The 15,214-nt window shown below is 40.5% G+C and overlaps 1 protein-coding gene across 1 annotated transcript; it reads right to left on the reverse strand.

The window, feature by feature from the left end:
* Nucleotides 1-3,136: 3,136 nt before the first annotated feature.
* On the reverse strand, nucleotides 3,137-14,774 carry ndufaf7 (NADH:ubiquinone oxidoreductase complex assembly factor 7). Its single transcript, XM_034203191.1, has 10 exons — nucleotides 14,524-14,774; nucleotides 14,056-14,207; nucleotides 12,406-12,486; nucleotides 10,669-10,779; nucleotides 7,632-7,845; nucleotides 6,753-6,811; nucleotides 6,562-6,675; nucleotides 4,437-4,580; nucleotides 3,948-4,121; nucleotides 3,137-3,477 (listed from the first exon to the last, which is right to left on the reverse strand). The coding sequence occupies exons 1-10, from the start codon at nucleotides 14,618-14,620 to the stop codon at nucleotides 3,256-3,258; spliced, it is 1,368 nt and encodes a 455-aa protein (XP_034059082.1). The 5' UTR covers nucleotides 14,621-14,774; the 3' UTR covers nucleotides 3,137-3,255.
* Between the last annotated feature and the right edge of the window lie 440 nt (nucleotides 14,775-15,214).

A 15,214-nucleotide genomic window follows, 5' to 3' on the forward strand; every position in this document is an offset into this window, starting at 1 on the left:
CTGTTCCTTTTATATTCATAGCACCATTACCGGGTTACTTAATATAACATAATTATCATTTTTGTGGGGAAATAAAAAATGTACAGGGCTTTTTTGTCAAGATGGAGGAAGGAGTTAAAGGTTTCGAAACACGTTATTGCAGCAATGTTTGCTTTAAAGTCTAAAAATTTCATTTTTTGGGGTTCCAGCTATTCTTTTTAACCTGCAAAATCACTCTTGTAAAAAAGGATGTATCTTTAAAATATCTTAAATTGGATGTATTTTAATAGTAATATCCTCAGACTCAGCAAAACAAACAATCCTGCTTAAGGGGATCGACGCTGGATGTTTGGAAACGATCATTTAATTAAAATCCTGAACTCGATCTTCTTGCTGCTTACACACACACACACACACACACACACACGTGTAACTGAATCTTTTAATTGCTACCGGAGGAGCAGCGGCTCGTGAGCTTAGCTAACGACTTCAAGATGTGACGGAGACTGAGCGACAACCTCAGCGGGGCCATGCTCATTTTCTGGTGTTTATCAGTATGTAGTGTCTCTACTTTAAAGAGTCCTCTCCTGCTGATGTTCAGGTGTATATCAGTATGTAGTGTCTCTACTTTAAAGAGTCCTCTCCTGCTGATGTTCAGGTTCATATCAGTATGTAGTGTCTCTACTTTAAAGAGTCCTCTCCTGCTGATGTTCAGGTGTATATCAGTATGTTACGGTGGCCCTGAAGTGCAAGACACCACAGCATTTCACAAAACGCCACAGCAATTCACAAAACACAACAGCATTTCACAAAACACACCAGCATTTCAGAAAACACCACAGCATTTCACAAAACACAACAGCATTTCAGAAAACACCACAGCATTTCACAACACACAACAGCATTTCACAAAACACACCAGCATTTCAGAAAACACCACAGCATTTCACAAAACACACCAGCATTTCAGAAAACGCCACAGCATTTCACAAAACACAACAGCATTTCAGAAAACACCACAGCATTTCACAAAACACAACAGCATTTCAGAAAACACCACAGCATTTCACATTGGACGGAAAGGGTATTCCTTAGGGAGAACACTTCTTGTTTGTGATTGGACAGAGCCAGCCATAGAAGCACTGCTGTGATTGGTTGTTTTGCTGCCAGTCAAGAAATGACGCTTCGTGATTGGCCCAACACATCAGCCGTTAGCTGGCTCACAGCTCCTCATATCTGTTCAGAAACTGGACAAAAGTTCAACATATACAAAACACAGACTGTCTATGTCATGGTGAATACAGTCGCTGCTTTATTTATGTCTGTATGACGTTGTTGTGAGTGTGGACGGAGCAGCTACAGGTTAGTTTAGCCTGATCGATCCGATTCCGATAGGATTTACATGGAGATACGGCCCGCCCCCTCTCCAGGAGTAAACACAGAATTAATGCTTTATTAATTCATGGATTTTAAGGGGCTTATCTCCATGTAAATACTATGGTAGACCACCCAATATTCGCATCACTCTAATCGCTCGAGTTTCACCGCGGCTGTCAGCTGTGTTGCTCCTGTCATTCAAACAAGAGGCGCTGAGAGGGGGCGGGGCGTATCTCCATGTAAATTATATGGGAGATACCAACTACAACAAAATGAACATATTTGACCGTGATTTAATTGTAATACACGTTTCAAAGTGATGCCGAAGTAACAACATACTGATACCGGTTAGTAAAAACCATGAATTAACGCTTTGACAAGTCTGCAGACAAGACGGCAAGTGAAAAGCTTTTAAAATGCGTGTTTTCTGAATGGAATCTGATCCATCAGGCTAAACTAACCTGTAGCTGCTCCGTCCACACTCACAACAACGTCATACAGACATAAATAAAGCAGCGACTGTATTCGCCATGACACAGACAGTCTGTGGTTTGTACATGTTTAACTTTTGTCCAGTTTCAGAACAGATATGAGGAGCTGTGAGCTCTGAGTGTGTGCTAACGGCTGATGTGTTGGGACATATTTCGCTGTCGGGTGTTGACCAATCACGAAGCGTCATTTCTTGACTGGCAGCAAAAACAACCAATCACAGCAGTGCTTCTCTGGCTGGCTCTGTCCAATCACAAACATCACTAAAGGAATACCCTTTCCGTCCAATGTGAAATGCTGTGGTGTTTTCTGAAATGCTGTTGTGTTTTGTGAAATGCTGTGGTGTTTTGTGAAATGCTGTGGTGTTTTCTGAAATGCTGTTGTGTTTTCTGAAATGCTGTGGCGTTTTGTGAAATGCTGTAGTGTTTTGTGAAATGCTGTGGTGTTTTGTGAAATGCTGTGGTGTTTTCTGAAATGCTGTGGCGTTTTGTGAAATGCTGTGGCGTTTTGTGAAATGCTGTGGTGTTTTGTGAAATGCTGTGGTGTTTTCTGAAATGCTGTTGTGTTTTGTGAAATGCTGTGGTGTTTTGTGAAATGCTGTGGTGTTTTGTGAAATGCTGTAGTGTTTTGTGAAATGCTGTGGCGTTTTCTGAAATGCTGTGGCGTTTTGTGAAATGCTGTAGTGTTTTGTGAAATGCTGTTGTGTTTCGTGAAATGCTGTGGTGTTTTCTGAAATGCTGTAGTGTCTTGCACTTCAGGGCCACCGTAGTATGTAGTGTCTCTACTTTAAAGAGTCCTCTCCTGCTGATGTTCAGGTGTATATCAGTATGTAGTGTCTCTACTTTAAAGAGTCCTCTCCTGCTGATGTTCAGGTGTATATCAGTATGTAGTGTCTCTACTTTAAAGAGTCCTCTCCTGCTGATGTTCAGGTGTATATCAGTATGTAGTGTCTCTACTTTAAAGAGTCCTCTCCTGCTGATGTTCAGGTGTATATCAGTATGTAGTGTCTCTACTTTAAAGAGTCCTCTCCTGCTGATGTTCAGGTTCATATCAGTATGTAGTGTCTCTACTTTAAAGAGTCCTCTCCTGCTGATGTTCAGGTGTATATCAGTATGTAGTGTCTCTACTTTAAAGAGTCCTCTCCTGCTGATGTTCAGGTGTATGTGATTGGTCAACAGCTTAGAGATGTCCTGCCCCTTATCACGTACAATGTGTTGGAGCGCTAGCCAATAGGAGCACGAGTGTCACATCTGGTTGTCACTAAGCTCTGGAAGTAAACAAAGGAGTCCAATGGAGGCGTTTCTGCTCTTTATTTCTTTTTATAAATATTTTTTATCTGTCAGCTTTACAAACAGTATCGTCCCATGAACAGGAGCTTCTGAAATGTCCGTCTCCAGAGTCTCTAAAGTCTCAGGAGAGGCTGATCTCGGTGAATCCGCCCACAGGAAGTGGCGCCGGTTTCTTATCCTCCAGCTTCATACCCTCTGTTTTTTTGGGTTTGGCGAGCCGGCTGTGGTGCAGCAGGCTGAAGAACAGGAAGCGCTCGCCCATCTTCTCCGGATTCACCAGCATGTCGTAGCTTCTGATCAGCTGCATACGAGTGGGCCCGTCACTGCAGTTCCTCAGAAGAACCTGCGGAGAACCAGAACCACAGAATCAGAGGTGTGTGTTCTGTAAAACTAAAAAATAATCCATATCCACTCAGGGCCTTTAATTGAACACCCTTTTGTCCTTATATCTCTTGTTATTAGTGATAAAAACACTGACCTGCATGCGAGAATCGATGCCCATGTTTGATTTAATTAATGTTTAGGAGCTTTTGTGGACATGTAAACAGCGCCTTCAGTGGCCATTTTTGGTAATATGATATACTAATAGTCATTTATACTGTGTTTTAGGATAAGAAAAGAAAAACTAGACTAAATCAGGAATAGCTATAGTCCTAATAAAACATAATTCCCACTAAATGTGATGTCAACCCATGCTTGCATAAATGTTTCTAAGTCTTATGATGCTCTAAAATAATCCATATCCACTCAGGACCGTTAATTTAAGACCCGTGTGTCATTAAATCTCTTGTTTTTAGCGTCTGTCAGACTCACCTCCATGCGGGCGTCGATGCCCATGTTTTTCAGGAACATCTTTTGAGTGACAGGTCCCAAACAGGCCACGCCCCCTCCGGTCATCGTCCGCAGGAAACTGAAATCAACGTCAGCCGTGAGGTCAGCTGATCCGGGCGAGGAGAGGACGTCGTGCAGCCGGTGACCTTTAAAACCCTGACGAGGAAATTCAATAAAATAAACTATTTATATAGACAGAGAAGCAATAATGTGCACATTGTACCTAAATATCAACAACAACAAATATGTCCAATATGTATACTACAATATATAATGTAGTCTGTCGTTACATAACTGAACGAAATTATTATTTACATTAAAAAAATAATTATGCACGCTTCTTGGGTAATATGAAACTGTCTGACTCTTTTCTTGCTGTAACAAAAGTCCCCTCTGTGGGACGAACAAAAGTATTCTGATTCTGAAACTCTATTTAAAATGTCCGCTGCTTGAAAAAGGGTTTCCTCTCACTCTGAACGTGTCCGTCTTCGTTCCATCGTGTCCGTAGTCGGCGATTAGAGCGGCTCCTCCGTCTTCAACGATCCTCCGAGAAATCTGCTGCACGAGAACCCCCCCGTCTGCACACACCTCCACGTGAGACCTCCTCTCCTCAGGCTGCAAGGAAACACACACATCTAGATTTAGGAATGACTTTGAAAGATACACCAATGATAAAGTAAAGTCCAGAGTGTATCTGCTATTATATTATATATAAATGTTATTTTATCTACTATGCATCTTAATGGAAATGGCTGTATCATAAAATATTTACATTAATAATTTAATATATATAATTGGAGGATAAAATGCTCTTTAATGGTCACAAATACATGCACACAGTGACATTTGACCTCTGCATTTAACCCATCCTAGTACTAGGAGCAGTATATAGTAATATTATATATTTTTGTAATAGAAATGTTAAAAGAATCGGTAATTATTAGACAATTCCTAATATTTCACTTAGCTTAAGTTTTTAAGGTTTTGGAAATATTTTAAACCAGGATTTTTCACAAATTAATCCTGAGGTATCTCTTAGGACCCTCTAGACATTTAAAACAAATTAAAATGGGTGTTTTAGACTGTTTTTGAGCAGAAATAGGAAATTCAAAGCCATCATCTTGATATTAAGGAAGTTCTGATGGAGCGTTAATTCATAGTTTACATCACAGTTAGTAAAACTATATTGATTAAAATGATATGTGATTATGTTTTCACTCGTTTAAAGTCACAATCTGACAAAAAACAAGAACAGCACTCAGTGTTTAACTTTTAAAACACAGAGCGAGCCACGAGGAACTCCTTTAAATCCAGTCTCTAAAGTTTCACGGTCTGTGATTTGAGGACGTGGAGACTTGACTGGATTTAAAAACACGACGTCAGGCCTCTGGCAGGAAGTTCAAAGAGTCTGCAGAGAGCCAAATCAGATGGTTAGATGTCTTAAATGTGGGCAGTAAAAACCAGATGTGTGCTATAACATAAAACCTTCTGAGAGTCTAAATGAGGAGTTCATTTCCACGGAGATTAAAAGATTACGACGTCCTCGCTCTGTACAGTTAGAATTATCCAGTTCACAAGCGTTTCAAGTTCAGTCAAACAGGTCCAATATGTCTCCATGCTTTAAAGGTCACCTATTATGCAAAATGCACTTTGTGATGTCTTTTCTACATCAACATGTGTGTCAGGAGACTCTCAAAGTGTCAGAAACAAAACCCTCTCTCTTTTCCTCCGTACCCACATCTCTAAAAACGGGGGAACAACGGAGCTGATCTAGATTTGACGACATTACTAAAATGTGGGCGGGCTTTACACCCACGGGCCAATCAGAAACGTTGCTGTCAGAAACAATGAGACGAGTTTTGGACGTAATATGGTCTTTGTTTACATTAGCATGCTAACACTCAGAGCTAACCTGTACTGGAGAGAGTGTGTGTAAAGAAGCAGGAAATAAAAAGGAACTCACCTTGTGGTAAACCTGAGAAAGAGTTTGAGCTCCATACTGTTTCAGAGAGAATCCTTGATGTGGTTTGGAACATGATACGCAAACATTTCCCAAATCTATCTATCCATATATCTATCTATCAATCTATCCATCTATATATCTATCCATCTATCCATCCATCCATCCATCCATCCATCCATATATCTATCTATCAATCTATCCATCTATCCATCTATCTATCCATCTATCAATCTATCCATCTATCTATCCATCTATCCATCTATCTATCTATCCATCTATCCATCCATCCATCTATCCATCCATCTATCTATCCATCTATCAATCAATCTATCAATCTATCCATCTATCTATCCATCTTTCTATCTATCCATCTATCCATCCATCCACCCATCCATCCATCCATCCATCCATCTATCTATCCATCTATCCATATCATATACAATGTGTTGGAGCGCTAGCCAATAGGAGCTCATAGCGATGTCACAATGTTCCAGAACTTTGGGATTTGAGCCTTTGCAGACCATTTATACGCACAAAACCCTATAGAACACACAACAGGAAAAGCAAAGCAGGAGAGGACCTCTTTAAACCCTTTAATCACTTTGTTCTCAGTTCCTATTCCCCGTGTCTCACCTGTATGAGCGAGGACGAGGCAGGTGTGGGAGACGGAGAGATGACGAACCTCAGCCGGTTCTGTTTCTCCGGGTCGATGTCCACCAGAACCTCCCTCCAGCCTTTAGGCGTCCTCTAATCAAAGAATAGACAAGTATTCATTTAAAAAGACCAATTCTGACATGAAGAGTTTTACAGGCTTTAAATCAAACCTGAAATGTGTGGATGGGCAGAGCGTCAAAGAACTCGTGAGCGATGAAGATGCTGAAGCCTGAGAGAGGAAGAGAGACTGAGATTATTAACCTGCAGATACAAATATCTCTTATAAGAATAAAATAAAAAACGTTTATTGTATTATTTAAAATTAACCTAACTTAAAAAATCCCATTATATTTCCCCCAAAAAAAAAGTGTTCCCCAAAATTAAGTAGTTATTTTTGAAAATTCACTTTATTTTAAATATTTTACAGAGATTAAAAGATTACGACGTCCTCGCTCTGTACTGTACAGTTAGAATTATCCAGTTCACAAGCGTTTCAAGTTCAGTCAAAGAGGTCCAATATGTCTCCATGCTTTAAAGGTCACCTATTATGCAAAATATATTTAAATATGATTTATAATTTTTTTAAGTCAGGTTAATTTTAAATAATACTAGTGAAAATATACCCTACCAATAAAGTTATTTTTAGAAAAATACCAAACGTATTGAAGATGACTTAATTTAAGAAAAATTACAATTAAAAATATTTCCTTAGAAAATTCATTTTAAATGTGACTTTAACTCATTATTTACTTTTTTCTCAAAAACACAACCAAACTTCTCACAAATAACAACAAAAATGTGTATTGTCTCTCTCACACATTAACCCAGGGAGCATCAGTGCTGCTCTCTACCTGCAGGCACGTCCTCCAGTTGTTGAAAATGATTTAATTGAAGAAAAATTACCTGACTTTAAAAAAAAATTACCATTTCAAAACATTACCTGAGAAGATAATTGTTTTGGGGGGGGGCAAATTGACTTTTCAACTCATTATTTACTTTGTTTTCCTCCTCCAAAATTGACCAAACTTGTTTCCAGTGCTGCTCTCTACCTGCAGGGACGTCCTCCAGGCAGCGGTACCAGAACACCGGCAGCCCGGCGCTCGTTTCCCCTCGTCTGAACACCGGGTCGTCCTCGCTGCTCGACTCCACGCTGCTCCCCCCCGTCAGAGTCTGAGCCTGAACGGCACTCAGAGCCGGACTCACCTCCACCAGGTGGAGAGACACCGAGCATCCATCCAGCACCGACTTTAACTGGCTGAACACCTGCAGAGAGACAGGAAGTTCATCATTACTGCACAGGAAACACAGAGCTCTCACACACACATTTGGACCTATCCAGAGGTGGGAAGACGTGGAGTACAAATACTTTGTTACTGTACTTAAGTACATGTTTCTGGTATCAGTACTTTACTCCACTACTTATTTACTTTTTACTTTGACTTCTTACATTTTGAACCCAAATACCTGTACTTTCTACTTCTTACATGTTGAACACAAATACCTGTACTTTCTACTTCTTACATGTTGAACTCAAATACCTGTACTTTCTACTTCTCACATGTTGAACTCAAATACCTGTACTTTCTACTTCTTACATGTTGAACACAAATACCTGTACTTTCTACTTCTTACATGTTGAACTCAAATACCTGTACTTTCTACTTCTTACATGTTGAACCCAAATACCTGTACTTTCTACTTCTTACATGTTGAACTCAAATACCTGTACTTTCTACTTCTTACATGTTGAACTCAAATACCTGTACTTTCTACTTCTCACATGTTGAACTCAAATACCTGTACTTTCTACTTATTACATGTTGAACTCAAATACCTGTACTTTCTACTTCTTACATGTTGAACTCAAATACCTGTACTTTCTACTTCTTACATGTTGAACCCAAATACCTGTACTTTCTACTTCTCACATGTTGAACTCAAATACCTGTACTTTCTACTTCTTACATGTTGAACCCAAATACCTGTACTTTCTACTTCTTACATGTTGAACTCAAATACCTGTACTTTCTACTTCTTACATGTTGAACTCAAATACCTGTACTTTCTACTTCTTACATGTTGAACCCAAATACCTGTACTTTCTACTTATTACATGTTGAACTCAAATACCTCTACTTTCTACTTATTACATGTTGAACTCAAATACCTGTACTTTCTACTTATTACATGTTGAACTCAAATACCTGTACTTTCTACTTATTACATGTTGAACTCAAATACCTGTACTTTCTACTTATTACATGTTGAACTCAAATACCTGTACTTTCTACTTATTACATGTTGAACCCAAATACCTGTACTTTCTACTTATTACATGTTGAACTCAAATACCTGTACTTTCTACTTATTACATGTTGAACTCAAATACCTGTACTTTCTACTTCTTACATGTTGAACACAAATACCTGTACTTTCTACTTCTTACATGTTGAACTCAAATACCTGTACTTTCTACTTCTTACATGTTGAACTCAAATACCTGTACTTTCTACTTCTTACATGTTGAACTCAAATACCTGTACTTTCTACTTCTTACATGTTGAACCCAAATACCTGTACTTTCTACTTATTACATGTTGAACTCAAATACCTGTACTTTCTACTTATTACATGTTGAACTCAAATACCTGTACTTTCTACTTATTACATGTTGAACTCAAATACCTGTACTTTCTACTTATTACATGTTGAACTCAAATACCTGTACTTTCTACTTATTACATGTTGAACTCAAATACCTGTACTTTCTACTTCTTACATGTTGAACTCAAATACCTGTACTTTCTACTTCTTACATGTTGAACCCAAATACTTGTACTTTCTACTTCTCTCATTTTCCAAACAGCTGGTTCCTTTAGTCTGAATGTGTGTTTGGTGCGTGATCATTATTCTTTAGAGTCATTGCGTGCCTATTGATTTGAACACGATCCGTGTATCCATCATTTCCTGGTCTTCTCTAAAGAAGAGGGACCAATGGAAACGTTGTCATGTTGCCGTTGTTCAGCATGGAAACATTCATTAGCTAACAATGACATTATTGTTCTATTAATATAAAGGGAGGTCAGGTACTCTTTAAAACAGCTGCTAGTTATGGGTACTTTTTACTGAAGTACATTTCAAAGTTCTTTACTTTCACTTGAGTAAAGAAGTTTAGTCAGTACTTCTACTTTCACCAGAGTATTTTTAAACACGAGTATCTGTACTTCTACTTCAATCAATCAATCAATCAATCAATGTTTATTTATATAGCTCAATATCACAAATGTTACATTTGTCTCAGTGGACTTTACAGTTTGTACAAAATATCAGTATGACAATACGACACCCTCTGTCCTTAGACCCTCTGTCCTTAGACCCTCACATCGTACAAGGAAAAACTTCCGAAGAAAACCCACAGTTTAAAGGGAAAAATGGGAGAAACCTCAGGGAGAGCAACAGAGGAGGGATCCCTCTCCCAGGACGGACAGACGTGCAATAGATGCCGTGTGTAAATTGAAAAGATAACTTACTTGAGTAAAGGATGTGTGTACTTCAACCATCTCTGGACTTATATCCTCACTTATATCCTATTTGCCCAAACCCCTGACTTTAACCTAATCTGGTTCTAAACTCTTAAACCTTAATAAATATTGTTTTTCACTTTAAGGTTAGGCAGCCTTTGTAAACGTGAAGACCAGGTAACTGTAAAGGTCCTCACAAAGGCACATATACAAGAACACACGCAGGGTTATAGCGCCCTCTGTTGGGAGTAAAACTTTTCACATCAGCACAAACTGTAAATAAACTGCTAATTAAATAATCAGATATTATCTCTTATCAAGAATTAGACGAGAAGATACAGCACCACTCTGGTTAGCTTAGCTTAGCATAAAGAAGCAGAGGGTAAGGGTACAAAATCCACCTACAAGCACCTTTAAAAGTTCATTAATTAACACGTTTTATCTGTTTTACAGGGGGTTATGTGCCAAATGAGTCCTTGGTTGGTAGCAGTAACTTCCTGAAGTCTTTACTAACATTGAGGACATGTCCTTTACAATATATTGCAATACCAAATAAAGTTCATACTCTGAGGATGTCGCTGGCTAACGATCCTTTTCCAGGTCCGAGCTCGACCAGCTGCAGATGTTTGGGTCGACCGGCTCCCATCCACTCGCTGAGGATCCACACACCGAGCAGCTGGAAACACAACACACATTAAAAACACCACAAGGAGAAGCTTTAATATGTTTTATTATTTAACTGAGGAGAAATTAGATGTTACTTATCAGCCTTTCCGCTGAGAGACGTACAAATATTACATTTTTGGTACATTTTCAGGTATGAAAACATTCATTTTAAAGTTGTCCAGGTTTTTCATATTGAAACTGATTTTTAAACTGATATTTAACAACTGTGTTGAGCTAATGGGGCGAAGCCTGCGAGCTAGTTCAGGCAGTCAACTCGAGCACCAATGATACATTAACACGTGACGCACCTCGTCCCTATTACAACCAACCAAACACATTCTCCTAAACATGCCGCTCTTCCACCCCAGCTTCCACCCCAGCTTCCACCCCAGCTTCCACCCCACCACCACCCCAGCTTCCACCCCAGCTTCCACCCCAGCTACCACCCCAGCTTCCACCCCAGCTTCCACCCAGCTTCCACCCCACCACCACCCCAGCTTCCACCCCAGCTTCCACCCAGCTTCCACCCAGCTTCCACCCCAGCTTCCACCCAGCTTCCACCCCAGCTTCCACCCCACCACCACCAGCTTCCACCCCACCACCACCAGCTTCCACCCCACCACCACCAGCTTCCACCCCAGATTCCACCCACCCCAGCTTCCACCCACCCCAGCTTCCACCCAGCTTCCACTCCAGCTTCCACCCAGCTTCCACCCAGCTTCCACCCCAGCTTCCACCCCACCACCACCCCAGCTTCCACCCCAGCTTCCACCCAGCTTCCACCCCAGCTTCCACCCAGATTCCACCCAGCTTCCACCCAGCTTCCACCCCACCACCACCCCAGCTTCCACCCCAGCTTCCACCCAGCTTCCACCCAGCTTCCACCCCAGCTTCCACCCCAGCTTCCACCCAGCTTCCACCCCAGCTTCCACCCAGCTTCCACCCCAGCTTCCACCCAGCTTCCACCCAGCTTCCACCCCAGCTTCCACCCCAGCTTCCACCCCAGCTTCCACCCCACCACCACCAGCTTCCACCCCACCACCACCAGCTTCCACCCACCCCAGCTTCCACCCAGCTTCCACCCCAGCTTCCACCCCAGCTTCCACCCCAGCTTCCACCCAGCTTCCACCCCAGCTTCCACCCCAGCTTCCACCCAGCTTCCACCCCAGCTTCCACCCAGCTTCCACCCAGCTTCCACCCCACCACCACCAGCTTCCACCCCAGCTTCCACCCAGCTTCCACCCCAGCTTCCACCCCAGCTTCCACCCAGCTTCCACCCCACCACCCCAGCTTCCACCCCACCACCCCAGCTTCCACCCAGCTTCCACCCCAGCTTCCACCCCAGCTTCCACCCAGCTTCCACCCCACCACCACCAGCTTCCACCCCAGCTTCCACCCAGCTAAAATAAACATATTAAGAAACACGTGAGTTGTCTGACTGAAATAGTAATGTGGAGTAAACAGACTGTTAACAATATATATTTGGAAAAAACATAGCTATAGAGGAGATTCGTTGGGTTAAAGTATTATAATATAATGTTGTATAAATGCCAATAAAACATATAATCTCAAATTATTTCCTGTAAAAGACAACAGACTTGTGTTTCCTGTTAATGTGGATTTCTTTCCGCCTCACCTCTCCAAAAATCTGGCTGATTTCTGGTGAAGTAATGAAATCTCCGTCAGGTCCCAGCATGTTGTTCCTCACATAATAACCCTGAAAGAAAAAAACGATAATGATTTTATCAGTTATTTATCATTAATTATTTTAATTGATGCCAATTAATTATCTTCTAATTATTTAGATTAGATAAATCCACTTATTAGGCGCTTTCACACCGGAGTACTTTTCCCAGGAGTTCCGATAGTTCCTGGGATTTTGCATTCACACCAAAAAGATCTGGAACTAGAACTTAGTTCATCAGAACCTTTTTACCCCTTTTTAGTCCCTGCAAGAGAGGTGGTACTTTCCTGGGGAGGAAAAGGTTCCAATTTCTGATTGGCTGGGCGAATTGCAAACCACGCCCCGTAAAACTCAGAAAAGTTTTGTGAAGCCGCCATTTTATTTGATCGCATTAGCATTATTAGCATTAGCCCAGCGCACCAACGGAGAGAGAATAACTTATGGCAACCCAAAAGAAAACATGGGAGCGGTGGAGATGAGGAGGTGTCGGTGTTCTGGCGATTTACTCGGAAGGCTTCAGTAGAAGCTGCTGGGAGTCCCAGCTGCTTCTACTGAAGCCAGTACCCAGCTCCGGGGACTTCGGGTGGCAGTATACGCCGTGAAGTGGTTTGCGGCCTGCCAGTAAACCCAAAGCAGAAGAAGAAGAAGTGACGTCAGTGTCTTCATTTGCCTAATCCTCCCCCAGGGACTTATTCCGGTGTGAACGCGATCTATTAGATAGTTAAAGAGTTCCGGGAACTATTTCTGGGAAAAGTACTTGGTGTGAAAGCGCCTATAATCTTTAGTTCCTGAGCTATCTAGTAGATCGCGTTCACACCGGAATAAGACCCTGAGGGAGGATTGGGCAAATGAAGCCGCTGACGTCACTTCTTCTTCTTCTGCTTTGGGTTTACTGGCAGCCCGCAAACAACTTCACAGCGTATACTGCCACCCGAAGTCCCGAGTAAATCGTCAGAAGCGCCGACACCTCCTCATCTCCCACGTTTTATTTTGTGTTGCCATAAGTTAGTCTCTCTCCGTTTGTGCGCTGGGCTAATGCTAATGCTAATAATGCGAGCAAATAAAATGGCAATTTTTTTTTAGGAGTTTTACGGGCCGTGGTTTGCAATTTGCCCAGCCATCAGAAATTGGAACCTTTTTCTCCCTTTTCAGTCCCTGCTCTCTAGCAGGGACTGAAAAGAGGTGAAAAGGTTCCCGAAAGAAAGTTCTAGTTCCAGATCTTTTTGGTGTGTGAACGCAAATCCTAGGAACTATCGGAACTATTCCTAGGAAAAGTACTCCGGTGTGAAAACACCTAATGTTGCAGCTTTAATCTGTGGACTTTCTGAGCCCTTGAATTGTATTTTATTTACTACATTCACATCAATATTAAATACAATCATTAAATCATTCAATTCTGATTTGTGTCAGATTGCTATGTCTTACAATTAAATATTTAGAGATTAGAGTGTGTAAATAAGTAATAAAACGTTTATTTATCAAAATAAAAGTTCACTTTTTCACAATAAAAGCATCTAAATATCAAACAGACTGTTTTCCTCGACTGATCCAGGATCTGTGGAGCTGCTCTGACAGATTTCAGGATGACTGATTATCGCTCACCGTCACTGGGTTGGTGAGCACCTCTCTCATGTACTCCGCCACTGTGATGGGACCTGTGGCTTTTATTTTGAAGGTTAGGTGTTTCAGCATGGAGGGGCGGGGCTTAGATTCACCTGCTGAGAGTAGTCTGCTCTGAGCCAATCGCCATTGCACTGTCAAACAAAAACATGTAAAATATATCGTTTTTTAAATAATAAATATTTATTTTTCTACAATTTATTAAAGATGGGGAATTATTAGTTTTTGAATTTATTTATGTTATTATTTATTTTCACACGTATTAATTTAATTACATACATACAACAACATATTATATTATTATTTTTGAATCCAACATTTTTTGATTCAGTAGTTTTGCACACGAGTCCCCATAACAATAATTAAATTGGTTTGTGTGCATTATTCTGAATTAAGTCCTGTTAAAATAGATAGTATATATATATATATATATTAGCTCAATGCACTCACCTGCTGCTGAAGGATGGACAGGATGCCTGAAGACTCTGCTGATCAACTGCTGAGTTTTGACACCAAAACAAGCCCTCATTCTGCTGTTTATGATCATATTAACACAACTGGGTTTACTACTTTACAATATGTGTTATATAATAGCTGTCATGGTTGCATTATCTAACGAGAACAGTGTTATTATAATGCAGTTCAAACCACATGTCTGCAGAGAAGCTAAAAGCTACAAAGTCCTTCAAAAAAGCGAAATGCTAACGTAGTAAACAGCAATGAAATAAAGAACATCCGGCTAACATTTCACAATAAAATGCTTTCTCAGTAAAAATGTTGCTCTTTTCTTTTTCAGAGTGTTTTTTGGTCCTTAAAACAAATGCATTTTACAGTCTTACATAAAATGTTCTGTCACTATAATAATATAAGGTTGAAAAAAGAAACTGTAACCCCTCTTTTGCGTTTATTATTTTATTTTGAAAGGACATTTTCAGTTAAGCGAAGGACAAACTCCCTGATTGGACGAACGGCTGTGACGTAGGTGAAAGAAAACATTTAGATTGACTCGGGAATTATTATTTGTTATTATTTATTTATTTTAAAGGCACATTAATGACCACTCACATGTTTTTATTCTACTTTATTTAATAAATATAATTAATAACATTTAAAAAAAGGAAACCTCCCGGAAACACTCGCC

This window comes from Gymnodraco acuticeps, unplaced genomic scaffold (assembly GCF_902827175.1).
Source record: "Gymnodraco acuticeps unplaced genomic scaffold, fGymAcu1.1, whole genome shotgun sequence".
In the NCBI taxonomy this organism is placed as follows: domain Eukaryota; kingdom Metazoa; phylum Chordata; class Actinopteri; order Perciformes; family Bathydraconidae; genus Gymnodraco; species Gymnodraco acuticeps.